General features: G+C 42.2%; 1 protein-coding gene across 7 annotated transcripts in view; it reads left to right on the forward strand.

Annotated features, from left to right (window-relative positions):
- RGS6 (regulator of G protein signaling 6) overlaps nt 1-20,758 on the forward strand; it is a 292,576-nt gene that overhangs the window by 161,846 nt on the left and 109,972 nt on the right. For all 7 annotated transcript variants that reach the window (XM_063331466.1, XM_063331460.1, XM_063331463.1 and 4 more), the window contains one exon: nt 14,797-14,896. In XM_063331466.1, the coding sequence (XP_063187536.1) occupies nt 14,797-14,896 (100 nt within the window). The remainder of the gene's footprint in view (nt 1-14,796; nt 14,897-20,758) is intronic.

Below are 20,758 nucleotides of genomic sequence, written 5' to 3' on the forward strand. Positions count from 1 at the left end.
TCTTATTTAGTCACATTTATATAGGACATAAAATGTCACTTGTAAAGGAATGCTCTGTATTAAAAGTTGTAAGGAGAAGTTGTTCACTGTATACCCTTTGCATTTAATCATGGTTGTAGAAATGTGAATAGACATAGCATTCAAACATGGTAGAGTCTAAAAAAAAATTAAGTTCACTCACATTCATATTTGAAGTTGTTTGGGGTTCTTTTTATGGTGTACACATGTGCACGTGCATCTGTTTTTCATTAGCCATGCACATTCACACAGGTGAGAATCATCTGCATCTGTCTTTAGAGAAGTGTTTTATTTGAAATGAGTACTCTTAGCTATACACAAGCTGCAATATTCATGCATTAAAAGAAGGATCCACATTTGGTCTTTCCCTGTCTTACAGAGAAACTGTCATCATGTCAGAGCAAGAAACCACTCTTAGATTGTAGAGAGCAGGTGGCAAAAGAAGGGAGTTGCTGAATTGCTCTGAATAGTTACTGAAGCATACTGCAAAGCTTGTTCCTTGAACTACCTGAAAAATAGGAGTGAATTTTTAGGTTCAGGATCTGGTCACAATGAAAAATATTCATCCAAGCTAGGTTCTGGCTTAAATGCTCTCTGCTAGTAGGTTAAAAACCAAAGCCCCCTCCCTGCCCCAAGTCATATCATTAGGATCTTTTAACAGCAAACATCTAATTATGGTGTTCAGCTAATGGAAGGATAAACAATAAGACAAGTTTTTGATTATTTATGTGTGCTAATCTCCTCTGCTAACAGACAAAGACTAATAGCATCCATAAGCTTCCCAAACCTAATAACCAGTTGGAGTTTGTATGGCGACACGCAGCTCAGAGCCCAGCTGTTCCGTTCTCGCTGCTGCTGCTGTACAGTCTAGTTCCAGGTTGAAGGTTGCTGAGCCGCTTGTCTGGTTCTGACGTGCAGAAAGATGAAGACAGTTAAGACTTAAAAGCGGCACTGTATTTCAGTGCATATACCTCTCATTCCTTTAGAGCTGCACGTGCTCAAGTCCTTGGACAGCCTGCACAACTGAGGGAGGGAGGGAGGTGGTGGGGGCTCAGGGACAGGAACTGTCAGCTGGATGGAGGAGCAAGCCAAGGTGGATGAGGGGCACAAGAGGCTGCCGAGGAGGGAGGAACGTAAAGGAGAAAATGCTCTGGAGTAAGTTTTTTGGGTTGTTTTGTTGTTGGGTTTTTTCCTTACTATGTGAATAAAAAAAAAACAAACAAACAAACCAAAAACAAAAACCAAAAAAAACCCAACCAAACAAAAAACCCCAAACCAACCAAACAAAAAAACCCCACCAAAAAAAAAACACAAAACAAAACAAAAAAAGGAAAACCAAAACCAAACCAACAAATGACCCACTGCCACGGAACTGCATAGTTTTATTTTTGGGGTAGAATTTATGGGTAAATTACATTATTCTTGTGAGATGAGGAAGTTTTGTTCTTACCCACAGTAATTATTATCGTACTTTTGTTTCTGTCCATTTATAGATAGACCTATAGCTATATTGCTACAAAATGTTAGCCCACTGAAAGAGGAGTTGATGGAAAGTGTTAGATGTCTCTTAATTCTGTTTTAGGGATAGTTATGTTACTTTGCAGTCAGTCAGAAAAGAAACTTAATTAAGAGATAATTTCTGAGAAAATGATGGAACAGGAAGACTTTAAGTCTGCCTCAATAGTGAATATTTCAATACTTCAGTGACTTTAGTAATGACCTTATCTGGTAAGAAGATGATTTTGTAGCAAAGTGAAAACCCCTTTTACGCTTTTGTTAATAATTTACCATTAAGTACTAGTGTCAGACTTGAGCACTAATAAGATTTAGCAGCATAGAGGTACAAGTCAGGCCTGCTAATATGTAACTCCTTTGTATCTAAAAGTCAAAGTCATATCTCTGAGGGTCACTAAGTGTGTTTGTAAAAAGATGGAACAGGAAAACAATTTAAAACATCATAAAACAGCGATCCCAGTGTACTTCTAAAACCATAAAATGTATATCCCATCCAAGTGTAGAGCTGCTTCCATTCCATCTTGGAATGAAGAAGGTAAATAATTTTAATGTGGTCTGTGATTTGTATTGCAACTTATGTGCTTAAAATATTGTTCATGTGTGCTGCTTAGTGTGTTACTCTGTTTTGGTACATTAGACAGCTATGAGCTATGACCAAATACCCCATCTGTCCCTCAGCTGACATTCAACAATTAAAAAAAAAATCCACTTTTGCAACATAGTTGTGAATTTAATAATTCCACCTTTTGGCAGCAAGCAGTTGTGGTGGAAAAGATGTTATGGCTAACCATTGTTGTAGGCTAATACAACTGAGATTTATAGGCATTTAACTTTTTTTTTTTTAATCAAACAATATTCTGCAAGCACAAGTATACTATTGCAGAAACCAATGCTTTGGAAAGTCAGGCAGAGTGGAAGTGAAGACCATGTTGTATAACCAGTTGTTTATGTGTAATAAGATTTAATACGTTTATGGTGGCATTACCTGTGCTAGATGTTCTCCTTCCACACCATGAAAACATAGTTAATTGAACATGAAATCCATGAGAAAAAATTACCTGTGTCATGCAAAAGGATTATTTACTATTTATGATTTGGAGCTAATACTTTCTGCATTTAATAGGGGAAAAAAAACCAAAACCGTGTATAGATACAGGTATCACATGACAGTGATATTAAAAAAAGGGCAGGAGTAGCTATTTCATATTATGGAGGTAGCTCACTCTCATTTGATATGTTCACCTGTTGAAACAGCCACTGAGCCGTAGCCACAGGATGTGGTATCTGCTCTTTTTATTCTGTTCTGTCCTTTCTCAGTGAGTAAAACAGCATTAGTTAGCATTGCAGGCTTTTGTGTTGTCTGTTGGCAGGAGAGGCAGGTGAGAGCACTGGGTAATTCTGTGTTGTGAGTGGTGTCTTTGTTCGTCTCTTACACAGGCCCCTGTAGAGAAGATAGTAATAATCTACCAAAAGTAAACAATATCTTTCTTTGTAGAATTTCTGACTTTCATTCTATAGATAACTCTTCTCCTCCTTGCTCTCCAAATTAAGAAAAATACTTGTTAGGTGTCAAGAGGTAGTTGTCTTTAAAATTGGTGTCTCCGCAGGGTTCACTGAAGTTGTAGCTGTTTCTATTCCACCAAAGTGCACTTGTGTTCTGCAGAGCTGGGGCACCTCTGGCTCTTTTTGGAAAGGTTCCAATATGTATTATAAAACAGGGGGTTAAAAGGAACAGTAGAGCCCTAGTTGGGCATTAGACACATTAAATGCCAGAGTTGTATCAAACAGCAGTTTGATGCTGAGATTTGAAAGCAAAGCAGACATGGTATAATTTTTATTAACTGCCCCAAGTTTACTGCAAGTGAATGTGTTCCTTGATTCAATATTAGCAGAAGAAGAAAAACTTCGTTGGGGAAAAAGAATTTTGATAGCTCTTTTTCTAAGAACAGGGAAAATTATTCTTTTTCCAAAGTATTATTATAAATTGTTAAGTATTCCTCTTAGTAAACTGACAATATTGTTGGTACCAAAGTACAGAGCTAACAGTGGTAGAACCACTGAATAAATCATAAAATTGGTGTTGAAGTAAATAACTTCACCCATGGTGAGGACCATAATTGAGTCACGGCAGAACTTGTAACTGCTGTTTGATTTGCAACGTTTGCTTTGCCAAAGGGAAAGCACCAGTCAGTCTTAGAATAATAAATGGTAGTTGCAGTGCATGAAAATGTTAATGAATCCGGTAATGATGATCATGTTATGAGACTCATATGTGTGTTTTAATGCATGCCTTCCACTTAGCAATATGTAAGGCTTGGGTTTTCTCATTCTAGCAATAGCTGCTATCAAAGTCAAGGGCCAAAGCAATTGAGTGGCTCAGTTAAAGAGGCTCTGGGACTCCTATGTTGTGCAAATGGGCCTATCAGCATAACTTAGCATATTTGAATAAATTAAATCCTAAATTAAGATAACTTTGGTCAGACAGTATCAGATCTGGTTTGATTAATGCTCAGATTTATTCTAAATTTTCTCTAATATTTGTCACTTTACTGTTGCTCACTAACATATCAGAGAGTGAAGCAGAGCACTTGAAAAATGTTTTTTCAACGATTGCCAAATGCACGAACCTTATCACCTCACTAAAAAAATGTCATTTTTACTTTGCAGTGTTTAGATACGGTATGGGTGGACAGACTGGCCCTGCCCATCACTGCCTTTTGGCTGGAACTCTTTCCCAGCGCTAGTACAGAAAGTCTTACAGTGCGAAACATTTCAGCTTTGTCTCTTCGTGGGCTAAACTGAGGTCTTCAGTTTTCAGCGGTGGTGATCTTGTAGATTTTTGTGGTCATAAAATTAAGAGATCTTTTGATAGATGTATTTAAAAGGCATTAAAAAGCAATATGGAGAGAAAACAGTTTGTAGAGGTATGAAAACAAAATAAAACCCAATCTACGTTCTTTCACTCTCCAACAAACTAATCTTCGCAAAGCCTGTTTCTGCTCTCTGTTCAGAAATTCAAAGGAAAACGTTTCCTGTTGCAGTGATACCTTTAAATCCTGGGTGGAAAGCTGGGGGGGGTTTCTGTGTCTTTGTCCTTATAATTTTAAGTAATTTTTTAGTTTTATGTGTAAAGGAAAAATGCAAGGTGACACTATCATGTAGAGAGGGAGAGAAGCAAAATATAACCTTTTGGTGATGCTGAATAAGGTTTCCTCTTTTTCCTGTCATTTACAAAGTTCTCTGCTTTGTATCTACTTCACAGCATTTGGGGGTGAGGGGGGTGTATCTAATCTTTATTGTGGTGTGGCACTTTGCAGTGCAAAGAGTTAAATGGTGCATGAAATGACCTGTCACACTGTATTATGTGACACAGTATTATATACGCAGAGGACTGCTTAAAAAAAAAAAAAGGCAGAAAAAACAGTTCCTGAAGCCCCACTTTTTTGCTGTTTTGAAAAGAAACATTTGGTGTGTGTATATATATATTTCTGCATAATTTATTTTAGTTAAGCCACAGGAGTCCATCAACTACCAAAATAGAAAGAAGGGATATGCTGGATAGTTTCCCTCATCAATTCATTGGGGAAGGTAGCAGTGGAGATTCGGTGCCTGTGATACAGCTTTCCTGCAGGGATCAACAAAACCAAACTTCTGCATCTCATACTGGAAATAGCTTAGGAACCGTTTTTTGAATGGCTCCAAATAGCTTCATTACTGTGGGAGAACTTAGGAACATGTTTATGAAGCTTTGCAAAATGAATACAGAACTGTATTTCTTATTATATCATAATATTCTCCAGTTCGTACTACATAGTTTCACCTGATTTTGCCTGCAGTTGGTAGTGCTTTGTGGAAGCTCAGATTGAAGCAAGAAGTCTGCAGTATGAAGTCTTTGTCTCATGATTCACGTATCCTTCTTTTTGCTACCGTTACCTTTCAGCCCTTCCATGAGGGCATGGACACAAATCTTCCCTCAGGTGTGGGGCCTAAATCCAAGTGCAAATTTAGGCCTTACAGTTTTAACAGAGAATAGTCACTTTACATGGGAGTGAGTTTCTTTCTGTTTTCTTCCTCTGTATGCAGAATATAGTCAGGAACGCACAGAATGTAATTTTTTTTTTTATCTCAACTGCAGGGTTTGCTCCCTGTAAAAGATCTGCTAGACAGGTAGAAAACATGTTTCGCTTTTAAAAAAAGTGAGAACCAGAGAACGACAGAGTCCTCTCGGAGTATTTGAGGTGATACAATGACAGTCCCTCCTCATCATTACTCAGATTTTTAAAGACAGCGGTAGCAATGCCAAAACACTGATCAGGCATCCACCAACTCTGTCCCCACTTCTTATCTGCTTAATATTTATGTCTCTGTGTTTCATGTCAATAAATAATATATTTAATGAAATACTTCAGATTAATTATTTAGGAATTGCTGCATTTTTGTAGCAAGGGGGGAAAATGTTGCTTATGAGGAACAACTTGTCTTTTTTACACCTGCTCAGCATTGTTTGAAATAATTTATTTTCTGACAGACCCAGGAACAACTTTTTCCACCCTGTTGCAGGGGAAGGCTCATTTTCATATGCCAGTGGTGCTGTGAAGGAGATGGCTGGAGGGTAGTCTCGTCCTCCCCAGCCTTGCATTGAAGGCAGGTGGAGTGGGAGGTGGCAGCTCAGCATCCAGAGAGGAATGATGAGCCTTGAGAATGTTGTCCAGTTCCCAGCTTTGGGAAGGTGCAAATGGGAGTCTGCTTGGGTTTGTGGATTTGAGGTGGCTTGGGTGCAGTTTAAAACCAGCTCTTAATTTTTATCAAGATTGGGGAGCTGCAAGTTCCTGTGTAGGAACAGATTGTTGACCCACAGAAGTTTGGTGTTTTTCCATCTGGAAGTGCATTATAGTAGGTTCTCCACAGGAAAGTGAACTTCCTCTGCAAGTACTGTGTTTATCAAACTGCAGTTCAGCATCACAGGGCAGAGGGAGGTGCCGCTTTCTCACGCCAGGTCATGCATAGACCTCCACAGGCTAGGATTATTGATTGTTTCTTGTAATCTAGTGTAATACTAAAAGTCTTATGTACTACTTCTAACCAGGCTTGAAAAACTCGCCTCAAATCATGTTACAAATTGGAGACACAGCCCAGTGTTGTTGGAGGATTTAAGATTCCTGAAGCTTTCTCGGTCATTCCAGCACAACTTTGTCTTGCATGAGAATAATTAGTTGATGGCCAGAACTCAAAGTGAAATTCAGGGTGTGGGAGCTAACCCCCTACAGAAGCACTCGCAAAATCAAAGATGTTGAACTAAACTCTCTTGCTTCTGGCTCTTGCCAATTCAGGCAGTTTGTACTATGTTATTTCAGATGGCAGCTGGCTCACAGCTTTGCTTGTAGGCATTCCTGAGGCTGGATTAATGGACTTCACGCTGGTGCCCTGCCTGCAGCGGGGATGGCAAGGGCCCCCAAATGTGCATGCCCGCATGGGAATGGGCACACAAAGGAGCTCTGCGGTGTCATGTACAGAGTTTACTACTTCTGCAATAGGCCCCATTCGGGCTGTGGTAGGCATGTTTGCTCTACTTGCTCTCATTCATCACTGTATGAGCAATCTGGAGACCTGCATAGTTTTACATTAGGTGCAGTGACGCAACAGAAAAGAAAATCTCTACTGTTTCCACAGCAACTCGTGCGTCGGACCCTGGCTGGAGTGAAGCAGTACGATGCTGTCAGTCCCTGCAGTCGGTGACTTCAGTAAAAGCTTGCCAAAGGAAAGCACAGGCTCTTGTGCTCCCCCTCAGCCCCTCTTGATTACTGACGTAGGGGGACTGTGGTGAATATATTACCATAAGCGTAGCTCTAAATCTCCTGTTATAACTTTATTCCTTTATATATCAACACACGCTGCTGCTTTGTTTTGATTTGGTCTTCTGTCTGCAGATAGTCATTGCGGAGCCCTTCAGGGTTATCCATTCACATCTTGCTGAGGATGGCACGGTGAGAAGTAGTTAGTACTAGGTGACCAGTGACCTGTGTAAAAGGGTCTGGGAGGCTCAGTGCTGTCACTGGCTGACGGATACCAACAGCCCAGATGCTGTCAGCACCAGAGGCTCCCTTGGCAGCACTGTTTAGGGGACTGAGGGACTGAACTTCTTTTTTTCTCCGAAGTGGTTCCTCCAATTCAGACTGCACACAGAGAAACAGTTTATAGATGATTCCACCCTACAGTTTCCCTGGCTGAAACAATCTGTGCACTTATGCGTGTATCTGTGCATAGGTTTGCATATGTGTTTGCGTAGTTCCTAAGTCACACAAAAGTGACACGGTCACACAAAAGTGATTCAATACGTACTGTATGGCAGTAATGGTATAATTTCTTTCACTGAAATGTGACTTGCTTCATGCCTCAGTGATAATTCTACAGCCATTTAGTTTCCTTTGGAGTGCTTTATTTAAAATTCAGATCATCTTCACTGGATATTTATGATACTTTCCTACAGTCATAAAAAGCTTAACACTTCTGCTTATGGAGCAAAGTAAATATTTGGTCTAATTTGCAGCTAACCTGAGGTTTCTAATTAGAGCAGCCGTGCTTTAAGTGGTGTAAGATCTCTCAAGCTGATTACATGTATATATATGACATCTTTACCATAACTGTAAAAAGCATAGTGAAAAAATGCACCACTCCATTCACAAGAAACTTCTGTTACGCTGTAAAATGCAACAGAGTCCCAAGCATTTGCTACCATAATTACAGTTGGACAATCAGTAAACAAGAGCTCACTTTTAGTATTTTACACAGCTTTCTAACATGCCAAAATAGCCTCCTCTTTTAAGCAATTATAGCTTATGTAGAATTTGAGCTCATCGGGAGCTGTCTGTCAAAGTGTTTTTAATGAAAAATTTGAGTTTGCATAACACTGACGCATTGATGTCTTTTGCTTCTAACTGTTGACACTGATGGGCTAAAAAGCTTGATTTTGGGGAGGGAGAAAATTGCATTAGTTCAGCTCATTTGGAGAATCTCTGTTTGCTGAATTAATTTGTTAAGCTTTGGGTTTTTTCTGCTGAATATTAAACCCTGTTTCCCAACTGTGTATATACTGCCTGAGGGGAATAGTTCCAGCTCCCACTTTCTGTCACTACATTTTCTTATAACGCAGTCCAGGGGCGCAGTGCAGAGCTGAGAGCGTAGGCTGTGTTACGGGAGGCACGGTCTGCTCAAAAAGCTGCTGCCTGGTTCTCCCCAGACTCTGGTGTTGCACCTCAGTAGCTGAATAAGAAGTGTTGCAGTTTTTCCCTAAGCATCGTTTTGATTAATTCAATTGATGTGATGAAACCTGTGATGACTTGCTGAGTAGATACTCACTTTGTGAAGCTCTTGTTATGTTAGCAGCAGTATATGGATAGTCATGACCAGCGCCTTGGTGGTTTTTGCTTCACTCGTATCCTCCCGTTCTGCTCACCACAGAGATATATAAATGCTAAAGCACATTACCAGTCTCAAGGTGACATTATTAGCTCTGTTTCACCTTCCCAATAAACATCTGAAGAAGAGAGTTGTTCCTTTCTTTCTTCCCTAGAACGTAGTCAAGCATGAGGGAGCTATGTGGAATACTCTGTCCCTATCTGAGATGAGCTCTGAAATTTAAAAAGAAGCGGAGATAAAAGTTCCATTGGGAAAAGGACAAGTTCCATCAGTGCTCCTGCCCTCAGCAGTCCTTGGAAATTAGTCATGTGGGAAGTGGCCGAATGGCCCTGCGGGCTGACACATCGGTGCTCTGACACGCTTTGGTTTTGTTGCCGTTGTGTTGGGATTCTGAAAGGGTGTCAGAGATGGGGAGCGTATCTTTCATAGTCATGTAGCATCCGCTATCCGAGGCACTCCAAGTCCTTCTCCGACATCTTTGAATTAAGTTTCACTGCCCCTGTGTGGTTCAGTAGTATCTCCATTATACGGGAGAGGAGACTTGGACAGAGACGGATGAAGGTGTTTGCTGAAGGTCACACAGCAATTCTCTGGCGGTGCTGCTCTGCTGCTCTCCAGCGCTGTCTTGGAGACAAGATTGTCCTTTCTCCCTCGAGGGTGACAAAGGGAGGTGTACAAGTGCCTTCCCCCGCTCTTCCTGTGTTTGAGCGCAGTGAAATTATCTGGACTGGTGAAGCAAGTTGGCTTCAGACTTCTTGTCAAATTAACTTTCATTGTCTGTGCATGTGTGGGGCTGCGTGGCAGGATTCAGCAGGTGCAGACGAGAGAGGCGTGCTGGTGGGGTCAGGGGTGCTTATCGGACCCATAGGGGTTGGCAACGTGAGAAATGGTCTATTTTAAACATATATTTCAGTCAAGAGTAAAAGATCAAATGTATTTATAATTGTTGCCATCATGCTAGCTGGCAGCAGGCTGATGCCCTCCTCCATGTATCATCCAGCTCCACTGATATTCATGAGAGCTCTCATCTGCCAGGGCAAAGAGGATATTTGGCTTTGCACAGAGCTGTCTATCCAACCCTATATGGTCAATGTTGGCACTGATAAGCGATGCTCAGAGACTCTCCAGCCACAGGTTAGCTGGTGACAGTGATCCCCAAGAGTAGGGTACCTGCTGCGAGTAATCAGACAGGAACCTGGTGCGTACTGAAATATTCAGACGTAGGAAGCAGGACCTCACCTGCAGGGTACGAGGGACTATGTGCAGCTAACTCGGAGGCGAGAATATGAAAAGGTACTACTTCCCTCACTAGCTCACAAAAATGAGCTGGCAAAATGGGACCTTGGTGGCCTCTGACATCATCATGTGGTAATCGCTCAATCGCAATTAAACACGTTCGGCTGGGTAGCTCCAGTAAGATGCTGTTGGTGTCCGTGCATGGGGTCATGGCAGGTGGAAGCTGTTAGCTTTTGTTTTTCATGTGTTTCTTGCTCTTCCCTCAGCATGTCGCCTCCAAGGTCAGCCCTGGCCGTGAGCAGGGTGCTTCCAGAGCTGAGCAAGGCTGTGCACGCTGACCTGCTGCGGTCTGGGTGCCTGCTTTATTTTGGCACTGGGAGAAAGAGAAGCGACTGCAAAGTCGAGAGCTGTTTTCCCCCTTATAATGGTGACACTAGGGATGTTGTGTGGCACTGACCCAAAGCTGACAGGCTGTGATTGTTACTTTTGTTCTTGTACTATGACTTATTTATTCTACCACATCAACAAATGTAATATTTCATTCTCCCTTGCCTCAGAAAAGGGACTTCTTATCTCCCAGTGATAGACATCTCATCTCTGACAGAAATTCAAGGTCTTCTACATCACACCTTCACCCTCCTTAGGTCAGCAAAAGTGCTGACAGTGGAAAAGAAGGAGGTCTAATGAGTACCAGCAAATCCCACGTATGCATTAAATCCCCAGCACATTCTGTGTAACAGAATGTGTTGGTAAACTCTCATAAACTACCTACTGTAGAGACCCGTCTCCACTGATAACACGCCCCTGAAGCCAAAAGCCCTTTTCAATGCATTGAAAAGTGGGGTAATGTGAAATAAAATCATTCTGGACAAATGTAGGGAGCAGAGTTGTCAGCAACCAGTCAGGAGGAAAGGCAAGATCTAGTTTGTCAGGCATATATTGCAGTGTGTAGCTAACAGTGACAGCAGATACATAAATTGCTCTGGCTTTCTCAGGAGATATTGACCCAGAATCCACTTGGAGAGAAGAGTAACCATTCCCTTTACTGATGCAAAATCAGCCCAGATTGAAATAGCAGTGACCGCCATAATAGAAAAAAAACAATGCCTGTTCTTCACAGAATCACAGAATGGTTGGGGTTGGAAGGGACCTCTGGAGATCATCTAGTCCAACCCCCCTGCCAGAGCAGGGTCACCTAGAGCAGGTTGCACAGGAATGCGTCCAGGAGGGTTTTGAATGTCTCCAGAGTTGGAGACTCCACCACCTCTCTGGGCAGCCTGTTCCAGTGCTCTGCCACCCTCAAAGTAAAGAAGTTCCTCCTCATGTTTAGGTGGAACTTCCGATGCTCATGTTTGTGCCCGTTACCTCTTGTCCGTTACCTCTTGTTCTTACCATGACTTTTGTTGCGCAGAAGTTGATTCATTGGAGCGCACTCATTTAGGAGTGATAAATATGAGGAACACTTGGTTTTGCCAGTTCCTGCCTCCTGGCTGAATGAAATGAACTATCCAAGGACTCTTATTCCCTGAGTGCTAGTCAGGGAAACCTAAAGGCTATTTAATGACATGCAGAAACCGAAGGGAGAATCAGTAGCAGTGAAGTGTCTAGGTAACTCTGTTAAAAGTTAAGATGAAAAGCTTCGATGAAAGTGACCTTCACGCTTGATGTTCCCTCTTTGCTTTTCTCCACACTTGAACCTCTAATAATGACTTTTTTCCCCGACTTTGTCACTATATCACTTATTTAACAAAGCATTTCCATAGCTAGGCAGGAATTTAGATCCAGGGTAGTAGTATCTACAAATGTTGGCTGGATGCAAAATACAAAGGCTGGTACAAAGGGTCAGATCTTCTGTTTGTAGTGGACTGAACAAAAACTTGACATAGGTTGCTAAATATTGGTTTTTAATATTTTATTTCAAACTTGATTATAACTTTAAGAAAGGATAAAATGATCATCAAATGTTTCTTTGAGTAGGCTATGCTGTCCCCTTTGAGCAGTGGAGAAATTTGCTGGAGAGCACAAGGAAAGCGTGTTGGGAATGGAAAGACTATGTACAACCAGTGGCTGTAAACCCAGGGGCAGCAGACTGCAAATGCTGGTGTGCTGTAGGAGGATGACGTGTGTAGTCGTGTCTGGATCAGATGAGAGGACAGGGAAAGAAGGAGGTATGGCATCTGAGCAGAAAGCCAAGGAGAGAAGAAACATCCAACGCTCAGAAATAAGGAGAGCAGAAAGTGCCAGTAGGCAGCCTGGAAGAGAAGAGGAAGAAAGGAGCCTTTTGGGAAGGAGTTATCTCAGTTTTTTTAAATTTTGATTTAAAATTGTAATAGGCTTTTGTAAGTGTTACTGAAACTCAAATTAATGGCCACATTTGAGACACCAGTGCCTGCTTGATTGCCTGAAGTGGGGATAGTTTAGGTAAAAACAATATATTTTGCTTTTAACGTAATTAAAAGTTGATTTTGATTGAAATGGAACTTTTCTTGGGGTGATAATGACATAAATCATGTCTGGTGTTCCTTTAGTTTACAGTGAGCAAAAGAGTAAGAAGTTTATTTTCCTGCATCAAAACAATTATTTTAGCTCATTTTTCATTCTGAACTTTTCATTGCAATAGAAAAAAAGAAACCAGTTTTACCAAAAATGATGCTTGCGGTTTTTAAAGCCCTTAAGCGTTCCTGGAGACATAGGACTCAAAATGCGTTCCAGAGTAGTTTCCTCCTAATATGCGTGGAAAAATCTCTCCCTGATGGCAGCTGCAAGTGCATACAGATGAAGGCATATAACTAGTTGGTCACACGCTTTTTCATTGCCTTGTTGAAGTGGGTCTTAGTCTGGCTGACCTTCTTGGTCCACCCTTCGCAGGCAACCAAGCTGTCCTGTCCCCGTGGCAGGTCTGGTGTCAGAGTGCTGTAGCCTCATAGGTCTGGGTTTGCGATGAACGATGCTGTCGGGCTCCTCTCAGTACCATGGGGTGCTGTGAAATGCGTATGGTCCAGCCTGAGAGGAGCCGTTCCTCCTCCAGCTATCCTCAGACTGGAAGAAACTGTTTTGATCAGCAAATAAGCTTGCATAAAGTTCAGGTGGAAGGGGAAAAGGCAGTATTAATTTTTGTAGAGTTTGGATTGGGGGAAAAGTGGCATTATTCTATCACAAATTAACTGTAGGTACCAAACCCTCACGTAATCTATTAAATATCTCAGGATATTTTCATCTTTGTGACTTCATTCCCGCTGACAATTTGTTCAGGGCATGTGTTAACTTAAAAATAATATATAAACAAGGTGCGAACAGTTCAGTTAAGTGATAGCCTGAGGTTAAAAACACAGTGATCAAATTCAGTGTCTGAAGTTGGCAGGGAGTTTGTCTTACCGCCTTGGGAAGACTTTAAATTAAACTTGTTTTGAAATGTAGGTGTTAAGTGTGTGAAAGAAACGCACTTGCACATCTAAATGAAGCAGGTTTTCTGAAGTTGAAGAGAGCTGGTTGAGCTTTTGGACTGCCTTTAGGAGAAAGAGGGGCCGTGCTCCCACCAAGTAACCGATCTGCTGAGGTTGTGTTTTGTAGCATCTGTGAGGAGAAAATCTTTAGGTAAAATCAGAGCTGTGCTCCCTGTCTGGAGACCATCGGCCTTGGCCGCTGTCACCAGCAGCGGGCAGGGCTGTGCTGTCAACTGCTCAAGCTAACAGAGCCAGCGACTTCATGTTCACTTTTGTTGAGCTTCTGAGACCTTATTAACTTAAAGGGATTTTTTGGAGATACTGAATTTATGCACTGTACTTATGTTCAGCTTTTTGTTCTCCCTGGTGTTGCCTTCAAGTAAACGCAAGGGGAGTAGCCTCAAAAGGAGCAAAAATCCCTTCCCGTTTCAAAGTAAATGGGCAGAGGATTAAGCTCCTTCCCCCAGTAATGACATCCTCTGATTGCCATGGCTTTTAAGGCTGATTGTATATTTTCCTGTGTGTTATGGATTATGTACGTGCCCGTGAATTAAAAGTTAGCTTGGCTGTGAAAATCTAATAAGTTTTTTCTCTACGATTATTTAAATTTTGGTTGTTTACTTCATACGATGACGATGGACACGTATCATCCCTGCCAGCCGCATGAGAGAGGGGAAATTGTCCTGCAGTTTTTCTGTATCATGCTCTTCTCAAGCCGTAGGCCGTTGATGACTGTCTGGGATGCTTTGGAAAAGGAAAGCCCTCCCAAGGTCACAGTATCGAGGATTAAAATGAATGTGGGGTAAGAGGGGACAGTGGACTGGAAGCGAAGTTCCTTATGCTGGTTGCAGTAGAGTCTAACCCAATTTACATGTGGACCAAATAACACCTTTCTGTCATCCCTGGTCAGCAAAAAAAGCACAGTTGCAGTTGGATTGTCACTATCCAACCACCATCTTCCAAGACGATCTATGTTGACACATGGTTTCTAGTCTCAGGGTTTAAATTTGGGAGGCAGTAGCTGCATCTTTAGGTCTGTGTTTGTGCAGTAATACACATGGTATATTTGAAGCCCATCCTATGAGAAGGGCTCCAAAGCACTCACGGTCTATAAACGGTACAGTCGCCATTTTGCATACATCACTAAGTCTTTCCTTCCTTTTGACAGATTGAAGACATCATTACAAGAATGCAGGATGACAAAACAGGTGGAGTTCCCATCCGCACTGTCAAGAGCTTTCTGTCCAAAATCCCCAGCGTCGTCACCGGTAAGGATCCCACTTGGCAGGGAGGAGAACGTGAGCTGGTACTTGCTGGCTCTAAGGAAACACACTGCTAAAGCCACAAAAAAGAAGGAACGCAGGAAAAAAAAAATGCCCCCCTCTGCTTATTTTTTCTGCATGTTGTTGTTAGGGAGTGAAGTATTGAACCAAGATTTCTTAATTCTTTTTAAGTAATTTCTTAATTCTTTTTAAGTAAGGAAGAGTTTATATTTCTTTGAGGTGAGTTATTAAAAAATGTTATATAGCTTTTGTGGCTATCACAGTATCACCGGTCAGAGTCATTCCCTATGATGGAGGTAGGACAATCTTAGGGAAGAACTCAGGAAAGGAAGTTGAAACTGTTTTCTCTCTTGTACACAGATACTCTTTGATCTTAAGTAGAGGAATGTGAAATACCTTTTATGCATGTGTGCTGCTTTGTTCAAGCTATGTGTACAAAAGTGTGGATGGTACAGAAGCTGTGAGTCCAAGTACAAAACTGTTCCTACATGTTTTTCAAGACAAAATATCTGCCGGTGCAACAAAGAACTTTGCCATTGGTAGATGATGAGTTTATTGAGGGTAATGTAAATTGCTTGGAGGATTTGTACTTGGGCTTCTGTTACCTGTTTTTGCTAATTTGATAGTAGTATTCACTACAGTGGCACAGAGCTATTGTTTTCCCTCTCTCCACCAGTAGACTGTTATCCAGTATGACATATCGAACTACTCCTGTGACTTACAATATGATTTTGTATATCTCTGTAAAGTAAATATGATTTTTTCTGTCCTGCAAAGTCTCTTTCCAAATCAGACCAGATACGCACATGGATGAGTCTGTTTAGGGAAGTTTCCCTTCCTATTCTGAAAAGTGAAGAGCTTCGTTCTCTGTGGCTGCAACTTCACTGCAGCAAAATTCAGATGATCACTAAAAATGTGAAAGTTGTGTTGCACATAGACAGCACACCAATAACTGAGAGAAGACTGGCAGTTCAAAGCGGCCCCTCTTGGGGTCTTTATACTGATGTAAAATAATGGGGAAATATCTCTTGTCAACAGGGATGCTGGCAATACAGCTGGTGTCAAGCCATTGCAAAGGGGGTTCCCTGCAGCGGAGCATATCTGAGCTGAAGCACTTCAAAAATATCTTTACTTTGAAAATGGTTGGATTGAGTAGAGTTTGAGGTTGTGTTGATTGATTCAGGGGTGTGATTTGATATCCTTGTAACAGAAGAAATGTCCAACTTAAACTACAGCAATGGAATACAGATCTACAGGGTTCTTGGGGATAGGCAGGGAATGTGGAAATTGGAATTAAGTTTTTACTTAAATGAGGCTCAGTCCAGTTAATCCTTTTTTATTGAGCAACAAGCTCTTCTGTCTGAAATTGATTCCAGGGTGGTGAGTCAGTGTAACTGACAGTTGCAGGATTAGGGTTTTACAGTGGAAAAGAAACATGAATCTAGAATGAGATGTGAAAATTGCATTACTAAATTGCAGGTTATGGCTGGATCAGGCATGAGCTAACTGTTCTTCACGGTTCCTGGGGAAAATAACTATTTATCTGATTTGAAAACTCATTCCATAAGCTCAAGTCTGCAATACACAGACTGGATGTCTTAAGATTGACTCTGCTAAAACGGGTTTATGATATTCCTGTTAATATCCATAGCATTGATTAAGCAATTGATCTGGTCATCAACCCACCACCTGTTACTCAAAAGAAGGAAACAGGAGACCTCACAGCAGCTTTAAACTGTTTATACTTATCTTTAGGTACCACCCCAGTTGACAGCCCATTGGCGCAATAGAAGGTGCCCCCTTGCACTCTGCTGTTCTGGAAGAGCAGCTGCAATTACGTCACCTTGAAATGGCTGTTTTCTCACAGCACAGGGAATAGTGAAAAGACGAAGATAAAATAAGAAGAAAACATCCCTCCAAAGCTCACAGAAAATTCTCAGATTTGGAGGGGAACAAGCTCACTACCATTCCCTTCAGGTGAAGGGATCTGAAGGCGGTTCCCTTGTGAGGCACCAGACAGTGCATGAAACCTCTGAGTTTGAAAAGTCTGGGGAAAATAATGGCTCAGCTCAGAGCCCAAAATCTTCTCCACTTCTCATTTCTCCTTTCAGATGCATAGACCTGCCTAGTTGTAGACCAAAACAAACAAAAAAAAATTATATATGATTTCAGTACTTGTGATAGATGGGTAAAGAGCTGGAGCACCTCTGTTTGAACGGAAGCTGAAGTCACTGGGTGTGTTCAGTCTGGAGAAGGGAAGGCTGAAGGGAATGAGAGGCTGTAGAGAAAACAGGGTCAGATCCTTTCTCAAAAGCACATGGTGGAAGCACAAAAGACAATGTACACAAGTTGCAGGAGAAGAAGTCCCAGCTAGATTTAAGATGAAAGTTGTTTATGGTCAGAGCAGCTGAGCATGGGCCCGGTGGCCTGGAGAGCTGTGGAACCAGCATTTTGGAGCTGTTCAGCTGGAGCTGAGCAGTCTAACCTAACTCTGCTTTTGGCCTTGCTTTGGACGGAGGTTGGAGTAGACAAGACCTCCAGAGAATCCTTCCAACCTGAATTATTCTTATGATCATCCGATATTCAATTTTAGCACTTGTATAATTCCACTCAATGTCATGAACACAAGAGAAGAGCTTGTATTTTCAAAAACTTTGGACCCCCTCTTGGGAAGAGCTTAATTTCTAGACTCTGGCATTCTCACACACTTTTTATTTCTACCTGAAAAATGGAATAGCAACACTGAGACGTGATTTACTTGGCAGGCTCCCAGTGACTGTGATTAACAGGGGTTTATTTTTGCTTGACACTTCTATTGTAATTGCTTCTCACAGGAGAAATGTAAAATCTTAAAGAAAAAGAAACATTACAGTGGCATCTTGGTGCTCTAAACAGGCAGCTCTGTTCATAGTACAGCAAAGGGGGTGTTTGATTTAAAGTTTGAGTAGCAGGGAAAGAACCGCTCATCTCTGTTTTGCTTTCATCTGTCCTGATGCCTAAGTTGTGAATGAGGCATTGTGTAACACGGGGAGAACGAGCCTCGGGGAGTTATCATTAATGGTCCCCTCTTGAAAACATGAATCTGGGAAAAGGATGAAAAAAACTTTTTTTAAATGTATGATGAGTCCGTATGGGAATGCTGTGCCAAAGGCATGATTTAATCTGCATTAGAAGTAGATTTGTGTATCCTCCCCAGCTTTTGGCTCAAAGTAGGTCAGTCAAAGGAGGACACGTCACACCATTATCTTCTTGGTTAAGTCTTCACCTTTATGGGCAAGCCGTAGAGAATGAAAGTAAGACGAAACCAGTCTGTGTGGCATCTGTGTGCACGTATCTGACTTTGTCCAATGGCAAGTTTAGAATGTGGAATGAAAAACTGACTGAGGGCAGGTATTGAGTAGTGCATGCCCGGACTGGGTCCTCAGCCAATGCACGTGGTGGCAGCTGCTGCCAATGGAGTTGCACATTTCTCTTTTAGTGAGAAAACAATTTCTTCAGTAATGATTTTGTTTCTGTAAATGAATTGGCAATTCTCTATTTTCCCAGTCATCAGACTGCAGTAAGAACATTTCATTATACTAACCAGCAGCAAAACTGGCTTTCTGATCTTCTTTTTGCTTTCCGTACAATTGTATCTTAAAACTAACCTCCTGTTTGGTAGGAGGATCAAATACGTATACTTTCTTCTCCCACTGATTTAGACTTGGCCCTATACAATATTATCAAAAGAAGCCAGAAAAGTCAGAAAGAAGTCAGTGCTGCGACAGCTGAGCTTTCCAGTGCAAAAAGCCTCCTTCGTGCTCCTCAATCTGCCCCCCACCCCCAACTTCATTCCAGATTTCTCCTGGTCCAGTGTAGTGTGTGATCCTGTGTACCAGCATCTTTGCTACTGCAACCCAAGGGAGATGTGCAGTCTACAAGCGTTGCACCATTCTGCCCTCCTCCCAAGAGGTTTTGATACAGCTTCTTGGCAGGGGGGCTGGACTAGATGATCATCTGAAGGTCCCTTCCAAACACTACCATTCTGTGATTCTTTCTGACCCGTAACGCACTGACTTCAAGCAGGCGCCTGTCCCCGCAGCTTCATTTTGAGTGATACCTCCTCCTTCCAGCAGCTGTCCCCTAGCTGGCATCTCGCTCACACATGCTGCTGCTGACCCTTACCCCAATGCTCGCCTGTCTTCTTGCTCTGCCCCCAAAGCTGCCTTTGTGGCTGTGAATGGGTTGCTGGGTGATGTCCTGGCCGTACCGGCTTGGGTTAAGTGCTGCCATGCAAGCTTTGTGCACACAGCCCTGCCAGTGCGTTTCACTCCTGACCTGCCATGTCTGTCTTAAGTCCCAGATGTCTCTGAGCAGAAAGTGCCAGTATTACTGAAATGTGCCAGATGGCCTGTCGTTACTCGAGACTCATGATCTAAACCAAGTTTAAATTGCCATGTGTCTTTGTCTGAAGAAGCCAGCATGTGTCTCGAAGAAGCCAGCATGTGTCTTGGCAAATGCCTTCAGAGTTGTCCCGGAACACATCAGAATGTCACTCACTCAAAAAAAATGAATTTGGCTGGAGTATGGAAATCCCATAGTGCTGGGAAAGAAGTAATTTATTATTGATAGTGTTCCCTGATGGCTTAGTTCAGGACAGCCAAACTCTGCTGGACAACTTTGTACACCCATTGCAAAATAAGCTCCCACAGTGCCAGCCTGAGGGTGTTCATAGAGTCATAGGATGGTTAAGAGTTGGAAGGGACCTTAAAGATCATCTAGTTCCAACCCCCCTGCCCTGGGCAGGGACGCTTTCCATTAGACCAGATTATTCAAAGTCCCATGCAACCTGGCCTTGAACACTTCCAGGGATGGGGCATCTACAACTTCTCTGGGCAACCTGTGCTAGTGCCTCACCACCCTCACAGTAAAGAATTTCATCCTAATATCTAACCTAAATCTCCCCTCTTTCAGTTTAAAACCATTACCCTCCATCCTGTCACTACAGTGCACAATCAAGAGTCCCTCCCCATCTTGCCTGTAGGCCCCCTTTAAGTACTGAAGGTTGCTATAAGGTCTCCCCGGAGCCTTTTCTTCTCCAGGCTGAACAACCTGGACATTCATTGCCTTTTCCCTTCAGAGAAGCTCAAATGCATCTCTCATCCAGATGTGGTAGCCAGAGGTGCAAGGGAGGACAGCAGTTTCCTCATCTCCAGGGTTTGAAAGGTCCTCACTCTGAGGAACTGTACAAAGAAAGAGGTTGGTGGTGCGGGGAGCAGGACTAGGACTGGCGGTGCTGACAAGAGCCAGCACCCATCACCTGGCAGGGCCTGGAGAGCTGGCTCCAAGGCTGAGCACTTTGCCACAGCATTCGCTTTCTTAATGCTTTTGTTCAGGGGAAGAACTTGCCTCAGTGCCTTACAGAAACTGTTTTCACTGTGACCAAATAACTCCATAACTTGGCTGCACAAGGATTTGGCTTCCCCTGGGCTGCCTGTCCAGCTGCTTGCATCATCTGACCATAGGATTTTAATAGGAGAACTGAGCCTAATACAGATTTCCCTGAATGTTTGGGTGGTTTCATTATAGATCTAAACCAGTCATCCCTGTGTCTGGGGTGACACCGGTCTTTGAACCTGAACAGCCAAAACATTTGTCAAAATGAGTGTCCGGGTCTGAACTTCCAGCCCAGGCCAATCTCTTTTTTTCTTTTTCTTTTTTTCTTTTATTGTATTTTGCCTTTCCTTTGCAGTTTTGGTTTGAGAAACAGGAGACTTGACATGCAGTATTGACTCTGTTTCAGGCAAAGTTAGTAGATGTATGTAGTCCCAAATCTAAACAAAATGCAGTCTTTTGATTAAACATGAG

The sequence above is a fragment of the Chroicocephalus ridibundus genome, chromosome 4 (assembly GCF_963924245.1).
Source record: "Chroicocephalus ridibundus chromosome 4, bChrRid1.1, whole genome shotgun sequence".
NCBI classification, from domain to species: Eukaryota; Metazoa; Chordata; class Aves; order Charadriiformes; family Laridae; genus Chroicocephalus; species Chroicocephalus ridibundus.